The sequence below is a fragment of the Calidris pugnax genome, unplaced genomic scaffold, assembly GCF_001431845.1.
Source record: "Calidris pugnax isolate Ruff unplaced genomic scaffold, ASM143184v1 scaffold81, whole genome shotgun sequence".
NCBI lineage: Eukaryota > Metazoa > Chordata > Aves > Charadriiformes > Scolopacidae > Calidris > Calidris pugnax.
In genome coordinates, this window is record NW_015090880.1 from 7,303,842 (window position 1) to 7,324,055 (window position 20,214).

Here is a 20,214-nt window from a genome sequence, read left to right on the forward strand (position 1 = left end):
GGCAAAACACTTGCTTGTGGTTTTCAGAGTCGGTGCTTTATTTGCATTATTTTGCCTGTTTGCTGTCCCCAGCAGTCCTCTCAGTGCGTCCCTTCCAGGAGCACATTGAGTTCTGGCTATATTTCCAAACAGGGATGTCCTGTGAGGCAGGTCTCCTCTCCCACCGGGCTGTTTTCAGATAATACAGCACAACCTATTTGCCATCCGTCAGTGAAGTGCCATAACATGATCTAGATTGGGACTGTCAGGCAGTTGGAACGCGTCGGTTGGGGTTGTTGAGGACCAAGGCATGTACTACTACATGACTGGCTGAAAGCTTTAATTGCCAGTTAAAACACATTTAGTGATATGTTAAGAATACATTGTTAGAAAATATAGGACAAATTTTATGTTTAGACATAGTAAGTGTACATATCTGTGTGTGTATACCACTGCGTGTTATGTACGAAACATATGAAAAATACCCTGTGTGAATATAGCTATAAAATATTCAGCAGAAGGTTTGTTGATTGTTTCAGTTCAGACTTTAATTTGTCAGGAAATATCCTATTCATCTGTGATTAGTTTTGTGGTTGTGAATAACCAATAGAAGAATAATAAATGTAATTGTGTAATATAGAGACAAATTAAAACCACACTGATGCAAAAAAGGAAAAAGCTTAGGGAGAGCTAGATAACGTTTTGATCACAGGACTAAACTCGCTCCTGTATTCAGCAGAAAAGTGCTGCTCTGCCATGTTTAAGTGCTCTTGCTAAAAACAAACCCACCCTCCCAGTGCAATCCAGAATAATTAAGATGACTGTTTTGCTGAGCACGGTAACTGCAGTGTGCTGATCCCACTGTCTTTTATTTTAACAGAAACCTGAGCTACAACAAGTTGACGGAGATTGATCCTTCTGCCTTTGCAGGGCTGTCGAACCTGCAGGAAGTGTAAGTATTCCTTCAAAGGTTTTAATTGTATTTTGCCAGGGCGGCTTGTGGGCCAGGAGGAAATCGTATACAGTTTCCTAAGACAGTACCTTCCTTTAACTAACTTGAATGAGCAGATTTGACTTCGTGTGGAGGTTTTTTTCTCCATATTGTACCTGTGCTGTTGTTTTTTTTTTAAACTAATCAATTAGCAGAACACAACATCCCAATTAAAACAGCGTAGCTGTTATTGGAAATCATTGGAGTTTGCTTCCCTCAGTCTTGTGCAATGCTCTGAGGGAACAGTTCAGCTAACACACCTGAACATACACACAAAGCTGCTTGCTGAAAGGATAACCCTGAAGCAAGGCAGAACAGCCGGGATGGTGATACCTGATGCCAACCTAACCCAAATCTCCCAGGAAACAAAGGTGTAGTGTAGTGGATAACAAAGCACTTAACTGTGTCTCCTCCTCTCAGGCGTTTGTGCGCCTTTTGGAACCAGAACAAATTCTGTTTGAAGTCTGCTAGGAGAGCCTAAACCAGCAGAGCTGTCTTCTGCTTTGGTGGGGGAAGAGAAGGAGCTGGTGAATGTCTGAGCGGCTGTGCCAGACCCCCCCATGCTGGTAAAGGAGACCTTGTTTGGGGAATAGTGGGATTTCCCAGCTCCTGATCTCTGTAATGCTCGGCAGTTACGCTCACAGAGGAGCTGTGCTTGTCAGCTATTCACAGTGATTCCTGGAGCTCTGATTTTTGGGTTTTGAAAAGCGAAAGTGACTGAAATTGCAAGCGGTGGGTTGAGGTAATGAGCTTGCATTTGAATGTTGAATCGCTGGCATACTTGAGGTTTGGGCTCTGTTTGAAGAGCTACTGATGCCTCATGGGAAACTGAGAAAACATTTCCTTTCAGAAACAATACTGTGCTCTGTGTATATCGTGCATTTTCTCTTGTCCCCTGTCTGTTTTCATTAAGTGTTGGCTCTGGGACTTGTGGAGGGGCCAGATCCTGTGATTCTGAAATAGGCAAACCAGTCGTCTGCAAGTGGGAGTTCTGCCTGACTGATGTCTGCAGGATTGGACCGCGGGGATTAGTGTAGCATCTCTGCCCTGCCCAATTGCCCCTGGCTCCCCTGCTTAGGCTAACAGCAGGGACTTGCTAGGGATCCTGATTAAGTGAGGAATATGCATCAGGAGGGACTGCAAACAAATCACCCCTAATCATCCCACAGAGCAGTCAGGGAGGGGAGAGAAAGTGATGCAGGTGAGCAAAATGCTGCCTACAGGATCTCAACTTTTCTTTTAAACTGTGGAAAGCCTTAAATTACTCCGTGCTTAAAGAAAAGAATCACTGCCCTGATCCCATGAGACTTTAGAATTATCCTAACATGATTGTGGCTTAGCAATGGCTTTTATTTGTGGAAGTGCCTGAAGGCATGTGACTTCAGGGAGCGTGGGGCTGGGAAATGCGTGTGGCTTCTGATTCCTGAGGTAGGGAGCTCCCTTGTGCGAAGTGCTGCAGGCGTGGAGAGCTGGACGAGCCCTGCACTGAACAAATCAGCTGCTAAAAAAAAAAAAGATATCAGGGTTCGGGGGAGGTAAGTAATGCAGCCCGCAAAGTAATGGTGCAGATAAGAGCTGCTTGCTGTGTCAGAAAGACAGGGTTGGGGAAAAGGGGGAGAGCGGAGGAGTGAGTAGGAGGGAAAGGGAGCAGTCAGAAATGGGAGACTGGAAGGGAGGCAGAGGTCTGGAGCGGAGCCTGGAAGGCAGGCTCTGGAACGTGTGAGGGGAGAAGCTCTATTAAAAGCCCTATCTACCAATCTTGGTTGCTTTTGAATAACAGCTAAACCACAGACCACTGAAATAAACTGCATTTCACAAAGAGAACCACATCTGTACTGCCAGAGCATCTCCCTTCTGAGGTTGGGGGTTTTTTTTGTTGGGTTTTTTTTTTAAGCACTTTGCAAACATTCATGAAATAAGCATCATGCTGTGGCATGTCTTGAGAGCAAATCAGTGTTTTGCTGTACGCGCTGTGCTGGGCAAACCAAGGCACCCTCAGGGAAAGAGATTGCCCCAAATAATAGATGCATTGATAAGACCTGAAACCTCCCATGATGCTTCGAACATGGTGCCTGTGGTTCCTCTGTATTAAAGAAGAGCCTCAGAGCTCTATGTGTGTGTCTCTGTATGTGAATAATTAATGTGATATATCGTGAAAACCGTTTTTTTCCCCTTAATTTTAAGAATATCTCTGTAAACCAAAAGATTTAAACTTAATAGCTTATCTTGGATGCTCTGGTTTGCTTTACCAAGACGCTAATAAGGTAATAGCTGTATTTATCCTACATTTTTTCCTTTTCCCTGGGTTTAGGCAGTTATTTGTGGGTTTTTTCTAAGAAGCTTTTTTTACCTTGAAAAGTTACAATCTGTGTGGCATTCAATTTAGTAGCTCAAGGTGATATGAAACCCCATGATGCCACATGATCTGAAATTAGTAGCTTTGTGCTGATGGAGGCTTAGGTGGAAGGGGCTGGAGTGTGACATTGCTTTCCTCCTTCTGGACATCTATGTCTTCTCTCATCCCCTTTGATGGCTCCCCATGGGGTCAGTCCATCCTTGTACTTTGGTTGAAAGAGTGGGATGGAGGATGCAGCTGTGGGGTAGGCTCTGTGGTCCTTTCTGGGGTTTCCTCAGGTCATACGGATCATGGGATCCATGAAAGTGATGGTTGCACAGCTCTCAGGTTTTCCAAGCTCATTTGTAACAAAGAAGTAGTAACTGTGCTAAAATTTCTCTCCAAACAACTCACCTTTTATTTTCTAAAGTGCCTTTCACTGAAAGCTCTGGAGAGCTGTGCTATTTTTGAGCAGGCTCCATTTCAGCTTGACACCAGCCTGGCAACTGGACCGTAAATATTTTATACGGGTGGCCCCCCTCCTCCTCTGCCTTCGCATCCAGAGGCAGCAGGTTTGTGTCGTCAAAGGGGGGAAGGGCTGGGGAGGAGAAAGGAGACTGAAAGTTTAAATTTGTTGAGCCTGGCTGTTCTGTTTCGGGGTGGGTTTTTTTGCTATTTTCTCTTTATTTTTTTATTCCTTTACATGGGGGAAGATGAGAGGGAAATCCCAGGCAAATTCTAAGCTTGGCTGTCTGCTCTGCATCAGCAACTGGTGCCTGTGAGCCAAGAGAGAAAATGAGGTGGGAGAACCACTTCTGACTGACTTCTGACCTGACAGCAGGCTGATATATGAAAATCACACTTACGTCAGAGGAGATTTTGACCACTTGTTCGACGCCGGTCAGTGTCGGAGCTGCTTAACCAGAGCTGACCCAGGCTAGTGGAGGGTGGGCCTAATTATCCTCCTGCTCCTGCACCTTTCCAAAAGATGCTCAGTTGGATGTTAATAAAAACATGACACAAATATAAGCATTTTAATGCTCTTTCCAGATTGCTTTGTACCTTTGAAAGCTCTAGGCATTGCTATAATATGAACAACAACGAGCTTTTAGTTGCAAAGTGGAGCTCCTTGCTGACTTGCAATGCGTCTGGCTTTTTTTCCCCTTATGTTTTAAGGTATGGGTTATAATGTCGGAGGCAGAGCCGAGGCTGAGGAAAGCTTTTATCCCAGCAGTGCCTGGAACTCCTCATGAAATCAAATATCTTGCCTGCTCTAGGAGGAATCAGAAGGAAGTTCTGGGATGGATGGATGTATCGCTGTTCTCTTCCCACCTGCCAAAAATAGTTTTAAAGGGGGGGAAAAAACCCCACCACTGTAATTTAGGATTGTCTCAACTCATGCCCAAGGCTCAGCACAGCTCAGCTGTGCCGTGCTCCCCAGCCTGCTGTGGGGACACTCTGCTTCTTGCACCCCAATCGTGATTTTTTCAAGATGCAGGAGGGGAATATTTGGAAGGAGGCAGTGGGGAGAGACCCGGTGAGGCTCTGCCTCCAGCGACAGCCCATCGGAGGCGGCTGGGGGTCCTGGGTAGCCGCCATGTGCTGCCCCGCTCGGCTTTAATGGCTTCAGCATGCGGCGGCGGGGGAGCGGGCAAGATGGCTAAGAAATTAGGTAATTTTCAAGCAGCCAGACAAGCGACTGTTACAGTAATTAATTGACTAATTCACCATACAAACAAGGGCTCTTTAAACCAAGGAAGAGCCGGTCACATGGCAAGGATCTGTTTTCAGTCAGAAAAACACTTCAAACATTAGGCCATTGAAGGGGGACATTTTTGTACCGGCGTTTCCAGGAGCAGGGCCCCGTCTGCAATTGCCATTAGTCCCGGAGGGCCACACGGTGCTCCCCAGCCGTCCAGCTGGAGCAGGTTACCTGGTTTCGGTGGCATTACTGTGCCCAGTGCCATTTGTGTGTGTCTGTGTGTGGTGCTGGCTTCATGGGGCTGCCCTTTATGGGATTTCCAGAGCTCGGCCTGGTGTGGAGAGGAGGCCTGAGGCTGCCATTCCCCACTGCCATGGCCGCACGCCCTGGCCTGGCATGGAGGGGTGAGCTGGGGCTCGGGGAGGAGGATAAACTCATTGTCCTGAGGTGGTGGGACTCGGCTGCCTCATGCTGTGGGTGCCAACAGTCTCCTCTCTTAGGCTCAGCTCCCTGTGGAAACTCAAGCCGATCAATGGAGGGTTGTGGCACCAGGCCTTTGGTGGCACTTGACTTCACTTAAGGGAATGGGTGGGAAGGAAAAAAAAAAAAAAAAGCCTTGCTTTTATAAAAATAGATACCGTGGGACCAGTTAGGGTGGCTCTCATTTATTAAAGGGTTGGGCTGGGAGGATAAAGTGGGACTTGGACTCAGGCAAACCCCTTGAGATGGAGGCCTCTGCCAACATGTCAGTGTTCCCAAAGAGTCAGGGGGGATAAGGAAGCGCTGTGGCCATCCCCTGCTCCTGCACGCTGGGTTGTAGGCTGTTTGCGTCAACAACTAATTTCTGTGTGTTGCAGGCGACTGAACAACAACGAGCTGACCACCATTCCCTCCCTGGGACCTGCTGCTTCCAGCGTCCGCTCCCTCCATCTGTAAGTCGCTGCCCCCTCTTTCAGCTTTTGGCTTTTTGGGCTGTTGTTTGTGGGGCAGGTTTAGCTTCTGCCAACCCACCCACTTCTGCTGACTCTTCACACTTCATTATCGGGCTCGTTAACACCTTAATTAAGAAACATCTTCTGGAGTCATGTGATTTGTGCAAGGTTGGTCTTGATTAATGTTGTGCTGATGGTCAGTGGTACTTTGTGACAGTAAACTAAACACAGGTTAGTTGCATATTGAGTAAAATTGTTTTTTCTCATCTGCCTTGGGTTTTCAACCATTATGTCATACTTGTGCTATTAAAGGAGTACAGAGATTTACCTTTCCTTTATTGTTCTTTTTTTCCCTGGTCCTGTTCTGATCATTTCTTCTTTTCCCTTAAAGCCAGAGACTATTCACATTTTAATCTTTCAGGGAACTCATTCCAGACCTGTTTTTATGGTCTCTTTCAACCTTTTTTATTTTTTTTTTTTCTTTTGAGGGAGTGATTGGTGACTGTAAGTCTAGATGTGCAGAAGCTTTGAAGTTCCTACCTTGGGTAGTTTAGGTGCCTGCAGAAGTGTTAGACACCTGAGAGCCCTTGTGTATCTGCTACTGAGGATCTCAGGTTGAGAACGCTGCTGAAGGGAATAAAGACATTATAATATCAAACTTCTCAGTACCTTAAGAGTGTGGATTTCTAAAATTATTTTTGCATGTGTCTGCTTGTAATGCACACCAAGAAGGAATTTTGCTGAGGTATGCATGATACCTCCCAAGTTCCTGGGAAGGGGAAGTGGTTATAGCTAATACAGACTCCAGCAAAGGGCTTGAGCAATTTAACCGATGGCTTCCAGTGTGCATGGCCTTGCAGCGCGTGGTCACAGGCAGGTGCCTGTATTTGCCATGGATTGTCTTCTCCTTCTAGGGGAAAATGCCCATGTCCATGCTACCAGGTGATTGACTGCTCATGCTCGAAAGGCTCGGACTTACTGAGACAACCTTGATCTGTTGACTAAAAATACATTCCTATTACTTAAATCAAGGACAAAATTGAGTGAAATGAACTGGCACTGTTCCTGCTCTTCCATTAGGCAGTGTTAAAATATGCAAAGCAGAACTCCCTCACTGTCTTAATTCAGTTTAGGGATCTCAGCTTCAAGTCGGTGTCCATATCTCACTCCTGTTGTGAAGTGAGTTTAGCTTTTGTTTGAGATATGGTTGCCTTTGATCTGGTTCTTGGGTATACCGTGTTCCTGCAGAGCTTGTGAAGAGCCAAAGTGCTCCTCTGCTATTGTCGGTGCTGGATTATCAAGTGTCTCTGTTAAATCTGTAAGTAACCACTTCACCTTCTGGGTGGAGGGGTGGCTTGTGTCTCAGCAGTTATCAGACCTGTCAAATGTGTTGCACGCAGTTGGTGTGAAACCAGCTTGTTTGATTTCTGCCTCCTGCAGCCTCTCCCTGTTTGCGTGACCACATGTGAAGCCTGGATGCGTGATCCAGGGGCTGCTGGCTGCAGAGCAGGGCGGTAACTCCCCCCGAGCAGGGTCCCTTGTTCAAGGCATGATCCCCTGACATAAGGCCATCTGCCTGCCACTTGCACTGAGCTTATCAGGCTGCCACATAACCCAGTATGTTATGCATTGGGATTCAAAAAACTCCAGAAATCTGATTTATGGGTGGAAAGCTTGCATACAATTTACCATCCAGGATATAGTTTTAGGCCCCCCAAATCGGCTTTTCTTTCTCACGAAGTCTATAAAAGATCCGAGTTTCACAAGCCCCTGTTGTTATTTTTGCTATTAATTTAGCTATTGGCATAGGACCAAATTGCTAGAGCTTTGGGGTTTTTTATTCCTGAAATGAAATAAGCAGTTTGGAAAGGAGGAATAATAACTGGTGGAAGGCAGTAGATTTACAGCTCCTCTGAAATTTCAGAGTGGTGCAGAAGGAAGGGTAAGGTACAAAGCCAAATGATAAAAGGACGGTATTCTAAACAGACCTGCTTAGTATCACTTTCCAGAAATCTGTATTGCTTTCCTCAGCTGCTACACATAAATAACTCTGATAGTGGGATTTGTAATGCTGCTGTCATACCTCTGCAAGAAGGATCTCTTTGTTTAGCTTCTTTCAAGAGAATGCCACTTTTTTTCCCCTTTCATTTCCTTTTAATTTTTATCAGAGGTAAAAATAATCTGAAAGATGTTTTAAAGTACCTGCTTTAATCGATGTTGCTGACTAACCCACATTGGAATGATTTGCTGAGGAAGTGAAGCTTTCTCCATCCTTGGGAGTCTTTAAATCAATTGGATGTCTTCCTAAAAGATGGTCCTTCAGTTCAACTCTGGGTTAATGAGCTTGATACGCAAATTGTTGGGTAAAGTTCTTTAGCCTTCTGTGATGTAAGGAATCAGATTATATGGTCATACTGGTTTCTTCTGGCCTGCGAATCTGTGAAGTAATAATTGGGGAGGCTGCCAAACCAAACCCAGGGTGAAGACTCATAATGAAGACTGTGTACTGAGAAACTGGTTTATGTTTAAGTATATAGTGTTACAGTGTATTCTTACTGCTAAAGAAAAATAAATACATTTTCTTTTTTTTTTCCCAGTGTTTAGAAATGTGTGAAGTGTGTTTACCTCACAAACCTCTGAAGTAGGTTTTGTATATTGCATGTGGTTAAGTATTTCCAAAGGGCTGTGAATGCATTATAAAAGCAAGGCTTGTATATTTGTCACTCAGAACAGTCCTTTTGAATGAGTTACTTCATCTTCTGCTCTTCCTAAACTGGGGAAGAGACTTTCTCTCATTTTGGTGCTGAGAGAAAGGAATATGAGCTTGGCAGTATGACAGATTTCTCCATATTTTTTTTTTTTCATTTTAATGAGCTTGATTGCTTTGCATTCCCTGTCTTGGGGTTTCCCATACCTGTTCTCTCTCCATCACCCAAAACTTGCTTGACCCCACGTGCATGTGGACCGTGGGCCATATGTAAGCATGTGGGAATCTGTTGGAGAGAGAATTCTCAAGACTTTCTGCAAATCTTTAGATGTTTCAGGCTGCAGATGGATGCAGGCATAGCATATGTATCAAACATGTTATGCCCTAATACACTACCATGAAGTTTAGTTCAGTTTAATTATTCCTTGAAGAGTCACTTTGTTTGCCTTGCACGTTGAAAATACTGCCAAAGTCGTTCATCTCAACAAGAGCAAACATAAGGGACTTGATAAGGCTTTTAATAGAACAGAAGGGAAAAATAATCTATGCACGGGTTACCAAATAAAGACAGGCATTAAATGCAAACATCTGTTAGTGCAAACAAAAGCCAGGAAATTCAGCTGGGAGGGGGAGAGACTGAATCTGGATTCATTCCGAAATTACATCGGAGTAGCTGAGAGGAGAATCTTGCCTGAAATTCCCACAGCATTTGTAATTTAGCTACAGTTCCTAGACTTGGACATTTGGGAGTTGATGGCAGGATGTTTTCACTGACATGCTCTTGGCTGAGGATTTCCCTTCCCAATGTTCTGCTGCAACTCCAGTGTGTTAACTCTGTAGGCTCTCGAGAAGACTCTGTTACCTGATCTGGTGGGGAGAGGGAAGACAGAATGAAACCATTTCTTTGCAGCAAAACTGAGTTTGTTGATATCCAACTTCCTCACTAACTTGCACGGAGAGTCTCTTGGCTGGGGGAGAGGAGGAGCTGAGCTGCAATCAGCTCTGCATTGGGCTGTTACTGCAGATTTTCCCCAAACCTCTGTGCAGGCACAGGCTCAGCCCTCACTCTGGGGCCTGTCTGCCACTGCTTCATCCACCTGCATGTGCGTGGATGCATCCTGGGGGACTTTTGGGATGTCCTCACGGGAAGACAGAGATGGATCCTTGTCCTCTGTGCTGGCTCCAAGGTGGCCAGCCCGACTCACTCAGCATCCACTGATGCAGGCACGCCAGCACAGGCTGTCCCACAGCTGTAGGACTCCAGCCTGCTAACCAGACCTCTGCAGCGTGGTAAACAGAACACACTCTGTGCCACGTCCTTAGCTGGCTAGGCATTAAGGAAGTTAACAGATTAAACACTTAAAAATAACTTTCACTGTAAGTCTTTTAAGCCCCCAGCCATTTAGGAACAAAGGGGATAGTGACCCACGGCAGTCAGCTGTATGTTAGCAACAGTCAGAGCTGTTTGAGATGCTTTGGCCCCATGATCTTGCTCTGAGTAAGCACAGATAACAAGGAAGTCAGAATAGGGATTTTTGGAGCAAAGGAGTGTGAAATAGGATTAGCTGACTCACAGAGGATGCAATGACACTCTGCAGCGTATTTACTGAGGAAAGCGAAATCAATAGGACTACTCTGCTGCCAAACTGAGCATAAAAGTCTCTTGAAGAAAATCAATCTTCTTTACAGGCTCATTAATGTAAAGATCAATTCGCATTAAACTGTAATTAAACAGAGAGGGCTAATAGGAGAAGAGTAAGTGATCTACTGTGCCACAGGCAAAATATATCATGTAAAATTTGAAAATTAAATACATGGAGAATTGGAAACTGGGAGTGGCAAGAACATGCTAGATCTGTTTGAAAGGACTGGTGAGCTCAGATACTAATTGGGGAGCAAGGTCCTCATGAAAAGCAGGATACTCAGTAGTATTCCATCTGGATGTCAGGGGTAGGACAGGTCAAAGACTGCAGCCAGTAATTCCTGCATCAGGAGTAATGTTTCCATTTGAATTGCATGGTTTCTTAGAGAGCTCTTGCTCTAAGTGTTGGGGATTTCACTATAATTCTGGTTAAATTAGTGATGTAGTCAGTAATGTGACTTTTGTTTCTCGTCTAAATTTAGCTTTAATTTTCATTGTATCTCATTAGACTTTGTATTGAATTAGACTTGACTGGTCTTGGAGATCCCTAACGTGGCAGAATCGGGATCATACTATTAATCCTCCTCCTGGAGCTGTTGCCTTGTGCTTTCTTAGTGAAGGCTTGGGAAAGCAACTGTTATTTTCGTGCTGTTTGCACTGATTCACTAGTGTGGTCAAATGAGGTTTTCAGAGCTTCTTTCTGAAGACCTGTGTGGTCCATTAGATTCTTTGAGCTGCTGTTTTGCTTTCACCCAAGACAAATGTGTCTTGCTGTGTTAGCTGAAACAGTGCTAGCAGTCACTGTACTCTGCTGATCCAAGTATGATCTAGCAACTACGCCTTCCTTTCCGCTGGCTTTTCCCAGGAGCTGAGGTTGTGATGGTGAGATGTGACTCCAGTTCGTTTTTGCTTTTCAAGTTAAGATGGTGAAGACTTAGGTCTGAGTATCAGGAGAACTGCAGCTTCAGTTCCTGCCTGTGGCAGCCTCTCTGGGTGACTCCTGTTAGAGGAAAAGAGCTCAAAACTGCTGCATCTGTGCTGTTTATGGAGCACAGCTCAAGCCTGAGCTGGTCTCTACGTGAGGTGTGAGCTCACTTTGTGTTCCTGACTAGGCCAGAGTATAAACCTCTGTGTAGGCGGTGTTGATAGTTGGGAAGTTTGGGCTGAAATGAAGAACTGAGGTTTGAGCTAACACGATGGTAGAGATGTAGCCTTGGAGGCCATTTGTGGCCTGGGATCCTGCTGTGCTAATTGCTGTACAAACAAAACAACCGCCTTGACCCCCAAGAGACTTAGTCTGCAAGTCATCTTTGCTGGATTTTAGAAAAGGATGATCTAACAATTAGAAATAAGGAGAATACTCTGTTAATTCCATCTGGATCACAGCAAGCGGTTGTGTGCTCATAAGCACAAAATGCAGATGACTCAGAAGCAGCCGTGTGCGGGGTCCGGTTGGAGTCAGCACTGCCTGCCCTGCTGCATAATTACTTGCACGAAGAAAACCTTCTCTGGTAAGTAAGGAAAAGTGGTATATGCAGGTATAGATCCATCAGTGGGAGCAGATTCACCCCCAGCCCCTGCTTGCATTGGTTCTTATGTGCTGTAATGTCCACAGGGATCAACTCTCCAGTGTTTACTCAGGCAGTTCCCTTCAGAAGCTGGAGAAAGAGCTGCTTTCTGAGGATTTGGTCCATGCTACAGGCTACGCTACTCAGCTTCTATTTTTGAATGCGAATACATTGATGTGGAAGGGTGAATAGAAAGAATGCTGGCAGTCGGGCTGTTCAGCATGCAAGTAACATAGAGGCATAAGATATTCTGAAACCCACCTCTCCTGTTTGTTTTGCTCAGAGTTCATAGTAAGGCTCTGGTGCGTAAAGTCTGCTAGTTTTTGAGGCCAAAGACTGCAAGAGCCTTTCCCAGAGGAGGAAATTCTCATTAATCATGTGCTCCCAACCACCAGAAGAGAGGCTGTTTTGACTTCTCTTTTGGGCTGTTGAAACTGTTCTAATCATTTGTATGTCCTCTCTGAGCTTTCAGATATAACGTGAGCGCATGGAAATGGCAAAGGATCTGAGGCTATTCCAGGGAAATGAGTAATCATTTCTTCTAGAAAAGCAAAGGCAGTAAAGCACATAGTCCTCAGACTCAACAAAAGAGCATCAGAAAGCAATCCGGGCATGTACAGAGCAGTGTAAAAATTGGCCAGAGGAAAAAAATAGTGAAAGTTGGTGGCAGCTTGTGGAATACCAGTTACTCCTTGAGCCTACAGTTTTGTGCAGCTGTGGCAGCTTCTTCTGCAAGTAGGGAATTGTTTTGAGCTGGGCTAGGTCTGCTCTGACATCTGTGGGCCACTCAGTAGGTCATGCTAGCTTAGTATTTGTTCTAAAAACAAAGGAAGAGGACACGAGGGTCTTGTGGGATGGGGTACAAGACAAGGACTTGGAATACTGGAACAGTATCTTTTTTGTGTTTCCCCCACACATTCATTACACCCCAAGACCAAGTAAATTCTTGTTGGGATAGGTCTGTTTCCTCTGAGCTGAAGAGCAGGAATTGCCCCAGGGCAGATGTGACCCATGAATGTAAAGCATCTTCTGGTGTGTTCGAGGGCAGGTGTGTGTTGTGTACAATGCACAAGATGGTTTCCAAGTTCTGTCCCTCTGCAGATCAAGCCTAGATTAGTAGTTAGGGTCATTTGTGACCATGATCTTTTGTTAAGGTCAATATGAAAAATAGCCTCATATTTGAGCCTTAGAATAGCCCAAACTCACTACTATTAATATCTGTGGTAGATTGACTGTCTCATTTAATGGCATATGGCAAATAAAGCACGTCTACAAAAGCAATTCCTTTGTTAGTCTTCACAGGCTGAGCAGATTTCAGACATAAATAACTTGCTGAGTTGAAAGTTTTTTTAGCATATTGGAGTTTCCTGCCTAAAAACTGCTAGTAATAGCAATTTAGTTTGCTCAGGGGTGAGTAAAAGCAGAGTTGCAGCTGCAGTAAAAGCAAGTTAAATGATTTCTGGGTGGAATTCTCTACTCATTTCTCTCTCTGAAAGCTTGGCTGATTGAGTTTTGTAACAAAACTACATAAAATCAGGGAACTATCAGTCTATGTTACTGTTTCTGTGCTTTCCTCCTGTCTGAGATTTCCCAGTTAGTCCTCAATATTGGTTGTCAGTTTATGCTGGTTGTTAGACCAGTGGTGCTTGCTCCAAGCATCAAGTAGATCCCTAGCAAGGAGCAAGAAGAGGGGTAGGGGTAGAATTGGGATATTTATTATTTTTTTAAAAAATATGGTGCCATAAAGCACTTTCAGAATCTCTCCATTTTGTTTACCTTCAAGCGTCCTGGAAGGCTTGAGAACAGGCAGTGTCTTTTAGTTCCTCTGCATATAACAAGGCTAAAACTGTTTCAGCAGAGGTGTGAAAAAATGAATCCTGCCCATGTGGTTCAAAGCCCAGTGAGTAAAACATCAGTTTTACCGTTTACCTTCTGCTCCGTACGATGCTTAGCACTTCCATCATTGCTTCCACTGGCACTATTAGGAATAGTGTGTAATTCAGGGTAAAGAAACACTAGTGTAAATAGGGTTCACTAAAATGTGATCCTGCTATGTCTAGGTTGGAAAATATTCGCAAAAAAATCTCTAGAAACTAATTTTTAACAGAATTAAAAGCTGACACTGTGCTGGATTTTCTGTAATTTTTAACTCACATTAAATTCCCTGACTAATCGCGGAGAAGAAAACAGAGATCACGTCAAAAGTTAGGATCTTACTCGTGCAAAAGCAGCCCTGCTGGGGGTATGCGGGATGGAAGATCCGATTGCTGGTTAAGGTGGATGAGAAAGTGATCAGTCATACCTTTACGTGAAGTGATCCCTTAAGAGGCCACCCTCCCTTCCACATGTGTGCATAACTCTTGCTTGTTAACAGGAATTCCACGTGAATATTGATTGGGAATAAGTGGTTGGGTGAGTACATGTTCTGCCTGTCGAACCATTTAATGTTCAATTGCACATCAGGGAAAATAGCAAGGGTAGCTGGAAAATGCAACAGGAACGCAGGGAAATACAAGGGAAAAACCAACTGGTTTAGTGGTCAGATCCGAGCAGAGAGAGCTACTTTGGGGAGAGGGAAGAGTTGAGTTGATGGCAAAAGAAAGAATCCATAAAATGGTTAATTGGTTTTAGATGTAAAATATTTTCTCCTGTCCAATCTGTATACTGCAAATCACTGCTGTGTGGAAGCAGTTGCTGAACAGAGGGGCAATTAGCATAAACAACCAGGGAAAGGGATTGGATTTGTGTAATTTTTCCAGTGCCCTGGAAAAGGAACACCTTTTGGTGGTCTTATTGAAGATATTTTTTTCCCCTCCAGACTCTGTTCTTGAGGGAGCTGTCATCTTTTTCAAAATAAGAGAATCTGAAGGGGTAAATGGTCTTATTAGAGTAGCTTGAATAACTTATTGGCTAAGTGGTGGTAAATGATTTTACAAGATCTGTTCTAGGAAAGCTTGAACAGATAGTCTTTGACACCAGCCTGGCTTAACACAATAGCAGTTCTACTTCAGAGCTCAAATTTTCTGTTCCTTCCATCTTTTGACACCTTGTTCTGCAGTTTCCTGAAGCCATCCTTGGTACTTGACATGCTTTGTAATAACAGGGTGCCTGGACTTGTTAAGAAGAATTTTCTTTGCTAACTTGACCATTGCTTTTCTACATAGGAGCTGTTGCTTATTGCGGGCTGAAGAGTCTCAGCCGAGCAGAGCTCGCAGTGAAGCCTGCCCAGAGGCTATCCCTGTTCTGGTGACCTTGCTGACAAGACAGATAAGCCCTTTCAACAGAGCAAAAGCGTGTGTCATGTAGGAACAGACTAACCAGCCAGCCTATCTACATCTCGAAAGTGTTAACAGGAGTTTGACTGGCCAGTTAAAAATGTGTTTCTCCAACTGCTGCCTTCTTCAAGGGGCAAGTCTTTTAGTGACTTCTGCCACAAGTTCCATGAGAGTTAAGAGAGTTTGGTCTGGAGAGTAGACACATTCAAGTGTGCTGTCCTTTATTTACCTGCCTTAGCATCAGGGTCATGGAGCTGCTGTGTAGTTAAATCCACCTGTTTTCTTTGTACTCCTGTCAAAGGTGAGGAGAAACCCGTGTCACATCATGGCTTTCAGGCACAAGCAGTGCATGCTATCAAGAAGTCTGCTTGTAATTACAGTTTGGATTAATGTCCCAGCATCACGGGCAGAGTCATTACATTTGGTTTGCACTCAAATTGCTTCTCTGCTTGTGTATTTTCCCCTCCTCGCTCCTGCGGAGAGACAAAAACAAAACAAAGCCACCCACAAAACACATGCACTCACTAGGCTGTGGTGGATCTTCTTTACTTTGATCATTTATTACACAAAGAGAAACTAAAATCAGCATCGGGATTTAAGGATAAAAGTGCCTACATGCCTTGTGATCCTGGACCCTATTGGCTTTCAAATGAAAATACTGCCCTTGTTGATTAGAAGCACAAAACTTGCCTGCAATGGAAATGAAAAGAGGCTGCTGTCTCTGCTTGGGAGTGGGACAGGGTAGCTGCTCTGGGCTAGTTAAATTCACATCTGGGCTGGATCTGATTCTTGGTGTCTGTTCCTCCTTGTCACAAACCTGACTCATCTTTGAGGCCAGTGAGAAGGATCTGGGGGGGGTTGGCAGCAGCCCTGACCCGGAGTGGCTCCTTGTGCTGGGTGCTGTGGGAGTGTGGGACCGTGGAGAGCGGGAACTCCTCGGAGCACCAAAGCAGTGGGGGTGAAGCTGGGCTCTTTCTTGGCGTTAAGGACTGCCTTATGCATTTAATTTGTTATAGAAAATTGAGTTTTGCTGGCATGTATCAGCAGCAGGATAAAGCCCCTTGAGGTAAAAGTGGAAGAGGAAAAGCTGATGGCGGAGAAAGAGAGTAGCAGACCAAAGGCATAAGATGTAGAACATAGAAATGTTCTGTCATCTGCCAGCAACTGAATAACCCATTTCAAATCCTGATGCAGCCCTTCCTTCAAAGAGGCTCTACTGAGCCCCACGACCCCTCTCAGACACTTGATGCAGAGCCATGTGGTTTCCTGCATTCTTGCATGAAAACTGCTATTTACCTTACGTGACTCTCTTCCTTCTATTCCTATAGGACAATTCTGTTCCTTCTTAGCAGAGTTCAGCTCTCAGCAGGGCCTTTCCTATCCTTTGGAGCCTTTCTTAGAGCTTGCTCCAGCCTGAGGTCAAGGAATGTGAGACTATGGAAGGTGATGAGCAGTGGTTTGGACTGAGAGCTGGAGGAGAAGGGAGTGAAAAACTAGCACAGCTATGAGCGTTCACAAGTGGCCTGTTTCAAAACCAGCATTGATTATGGTCAGTGACTTAGAGGTGCTCTCCTTCCCTTGTGCCAGAGAACTGGCTCCTGTTGAAGATCCCTGGCCCCAACGCTTGCAGGTGCATCATCCCACTGAGGGATGCGCACAGTGACCCTGAAGATAATTGCTGAGATGTTTTGAGATAGAGCTGCACACAGGGAAGGAAGGTTGTGCTCTGGTATTGAGTTCATAAAAGTTCAGGAAAGCTCCTTACAGAATCACAGAATCTTCTAGGTTGGAAGGGACCTTAAAGATCATCTTGTCCAACCGTCGAGAGGCTGTGACAGACAATGAAAGATGCTTTACACAACCTTTTAAATGGGTCTGTTCCCTTTGTGAATACATCATTTTAAAAGCCTCTGTGGAGTACAGTCCTCATTGAAACATCCAGTGTAACCAGAAGAGAGCAGAAACTCTGGTCCTCTTGAAACCACCCTGTTGCTGATGGGGGGGACTGTGCCCGTAACAGAGACTGTCTTGTCTTCAGGAATCTTAATTTGCTTTGATGTCATAACAGGTTGTGCAATCTGCTGAGGAGATAAGACAGCCTCTGTTTTAAAGATGACTAGTTTCTTATCCTGCCTGTCCCACACGTTTTACTCTGCTAATGAGAGTGAATGCCGAAGGCTTAGGAAGTTGCATATTGGAAAAAATATCCAAAATCATATGGTGGCAAGTCAAAAAAGTCTAGTGAGAGTAAATGCAGATCAAAGTGAGGGAGAGTGCTTTTAAAAATTACATCACTTACCTCAGTGGATTAAACACACAGCATAAGGGCATCTGACAAGTCAGAAAGTTTACATAAACGTTGCTAGTGCAGAAATATCCTGAGAGAATTCGTATCTCACTGGATGTGGTGTTTCTGGTTATATTAGAAGAAAGGCTTTCCTTTGTGCAGTTCATACTGAACCCAACAAAAGCCCTTAATGAATGTTCATCAAATACAGGTTATGTCCAGCTGCCTCCAAAGCCAGCTTCTAAAGTGTGTGCTTGATCTCTGCCTAGCTGTTACCCATATGGCTGCCTCATGAAAGAGCTACAAGAGTGTGTCTAGCAGGAGGATAACATCTGCCCATGTTCATGTACCCAGGGCCCAAGGATGCTCTGAGGCCACACTTTGCCTGCACCAGGGTCAACGGTTGCAGTCCATCAGTGTGTAAGAAAGATGAGTTTGGTCCTGTGGGGTGGCCACAGAGTAGCCCTTAATAGATAGGTAAAGGATAGTCCTTGGGTCACACCAGTCTCACATGAATAGTCCTCTTGACTGCAGTGGGACTATTTGGATGAGTAATCATTTGCCTGTGGGAATAAGGAGCTCGTAACCCAGCCCTTGCAGTGTCACTGACTTGACTTGCAGGTGGCTGCTGCTCCCAGGTCCAAAGGGATGGATGAGCAAATCCCATCTCCCAGACTCCTTTCTGACTCCAGATGTCCGTGACCTGGAACAGAAATGCAGTCACTTCTCCATGAAAGGTGACATATTTTTTTCTCCCCTTAAAAAGGAAAAAAAAAGGAAGAAATAAAAGCCTTTTTCTTCGATCTCCTATGTCCCAGCCTGCGTATAGCTTTGGGTAGTTTGCTTCATGCTTGTCCATCCTAAGCCACCAACACAAGGCAAGAACATAACCTGCTGGATGAAAGCCCTCTGAAGTATATCGGGTTTGAAGCTGATGTATTGCAGATGGAGCAATGTCTTTAGACTTTCTGCCATAGTTTGATATAGTTGGACTTGCTCCATCAGCTTGTTCTTCCTTTATACTTACATATGACAGATTTAAATGAAAACAGCGTTACATGGTCACAGATTTTGTTTGCCACACCTTAGGCTTTTTTTTTCTGAAGGAGTACTAGGGCAAGGGAAGATGCTCACTTACAGATTTGGAGCATGCAAACCTTTAAAGAAAAGGTAGGATACCTGTAAAAATTACACAAGGGGGATTTTTTTTTTTTTTTTTTTGTTTTTGGTGCTTCTTTTTTGTTTCATCGGGAGTTTTTTCGGTGTGTGTGTTTTTGGTGGCTTTTTGTGGCTGACCCTAAAACGCAGTGGCTGCTTGGGCTGCCACCACTCAGCTCTTGTGCGTGCAGCCAGCACCTGAACAAACAGAGCTGGATCTGCAGCAGCCTGGGAATCCGCCAGGATTCCTTGGGGAAGGAGTGATTCAGAGCATCTGAGAAAAGTGGGGGCTGCTTCCATGCATCCCTGCTTCCTGCCCGGACAATAACCCATGCAGCCCTTACTCTGAAAGGGCAGCGAAGCTGTTCCAATAAGCAAATACAGCACATGTTGTGCTGGTTAAAAAATGTATATTCTTATAATGGTGCAAAATGTTGAGCCTCGTGGATTGTCCTGGCAAGGCTGACATGATAGTGCAAAATGTCAGATGGCTGGGGGTGCTTTCCAGAGTGGTTGGGAACTGTGAGGCCTTCTGCACTTTGGGGCAGTTCAGCCTTTCAGGGAAGGTTTTGTGCAGAGGGATGGTGTGACACAGATTTCCAGCACGTCACCTGCGTGTTCACCTTCTGATACTCTAAAGCCAATCTTTCACAAGTTCCAGTATAGTGGAGGAGTCTCACTGGAAAAAAATTTTATGAGTAACATGTTAAAATCACGCAAGTTGTGCATTGATAAACTGTACAAACTTTGAGTCAAAGCTGGTGTCCACGTCTCGATGACATTCTCCCCTGTTCTTCTTTCCATGCATTAGTAAGAAGCACTTGGGACAGATCTTTGGCTATTGATCATAATAACATGACCAGAACAGAAACATTTATGTTGCTGTTATTGTAAATGCAAACACATCTTCTATGTTATCAGTTCTCCTTCATCCTTGTCATGAAAATTTCTCAGGCATTGCATTCCACTCTGAAACTATGATTTTTTTCAATTTATTTTTTTGTGTGTGTGTGGAGTGAGTGATGGGCTAAAATCAGATGGCAGATCATCTAAGGTGAGAGTGTAGGAGCCTGTGTCTTGACTCTTTGCTAGTGCTTTTAGGAGGATCAATATTAAATGTCCATCTTCCCTGAATTGAGAAGGTGGAGGAGGAGGAGGGCAGGTAATTCCAGGCATCGGTTAGTCACAGTGGATGTGATCCGTCTCCTGTTACGGCTCCTTTGATCTCGCTCTCTTTGCAGGGCCCTTCTCTGACACCAAACCTTGCCTGTCCCATGGTAGCAAACCCCATAACTCTTTCCGGCTCAAGCATTTGGTTTCTTCAATACTTTCCCAGTATGGAAATATTAACCAAACCCTGAACTTTTTAATCTCTCCGTTTCTACTCTCGTGATCTCCAGCATACGCTAATTTTAAAAATGTGCTCTCGTATTAATAGAACCCTACCCGAGGTGTGGTGCTTCTCTTTTGAAGCTTGATTTTATTTTTGATGTCTATAACAGGTGTTGGTTTAATAGGTTTGCTGTATTACAGCTTGCCTTTTTTTTTTTTTTTTTTTTTTTCCCCTTTTTTTCCGCCAAAAACAAAATGTAGCAATTCTTAATTTCGGGTAGAAGGAAAAAAAAAAAAAAAAAAGCC

General features: G+C 44.4%; 1 protein-coding gene across 1 annotated transcript in view; it reads left to right on the plus strand.

Annotated features, from left to right (window-relative positions):
• The window catches only part of LRIG1 (leucine-rich repeats and immunoglobulin-like domains 1), a 59,288-nt gene that overhangs the window by 4,278 nt on the left and 34,796 nt on the right, over positions 1 to 20,214 (plus strand). Inside the window, exons 3-4 of the mRNA XM_014946635.1 lie at positions 860 to 931; positions 5,865 to 5,939. Of these exons, the coding sequence (XP_014802121.1) occupies positions 860 to 931; positions 5,865 to 5,939 (147 nt within the window). The remainder of the gene's footprint in view (positions 1 to 859; positions 932 to 5,864; positions 5,940 to 20,214) is intronic.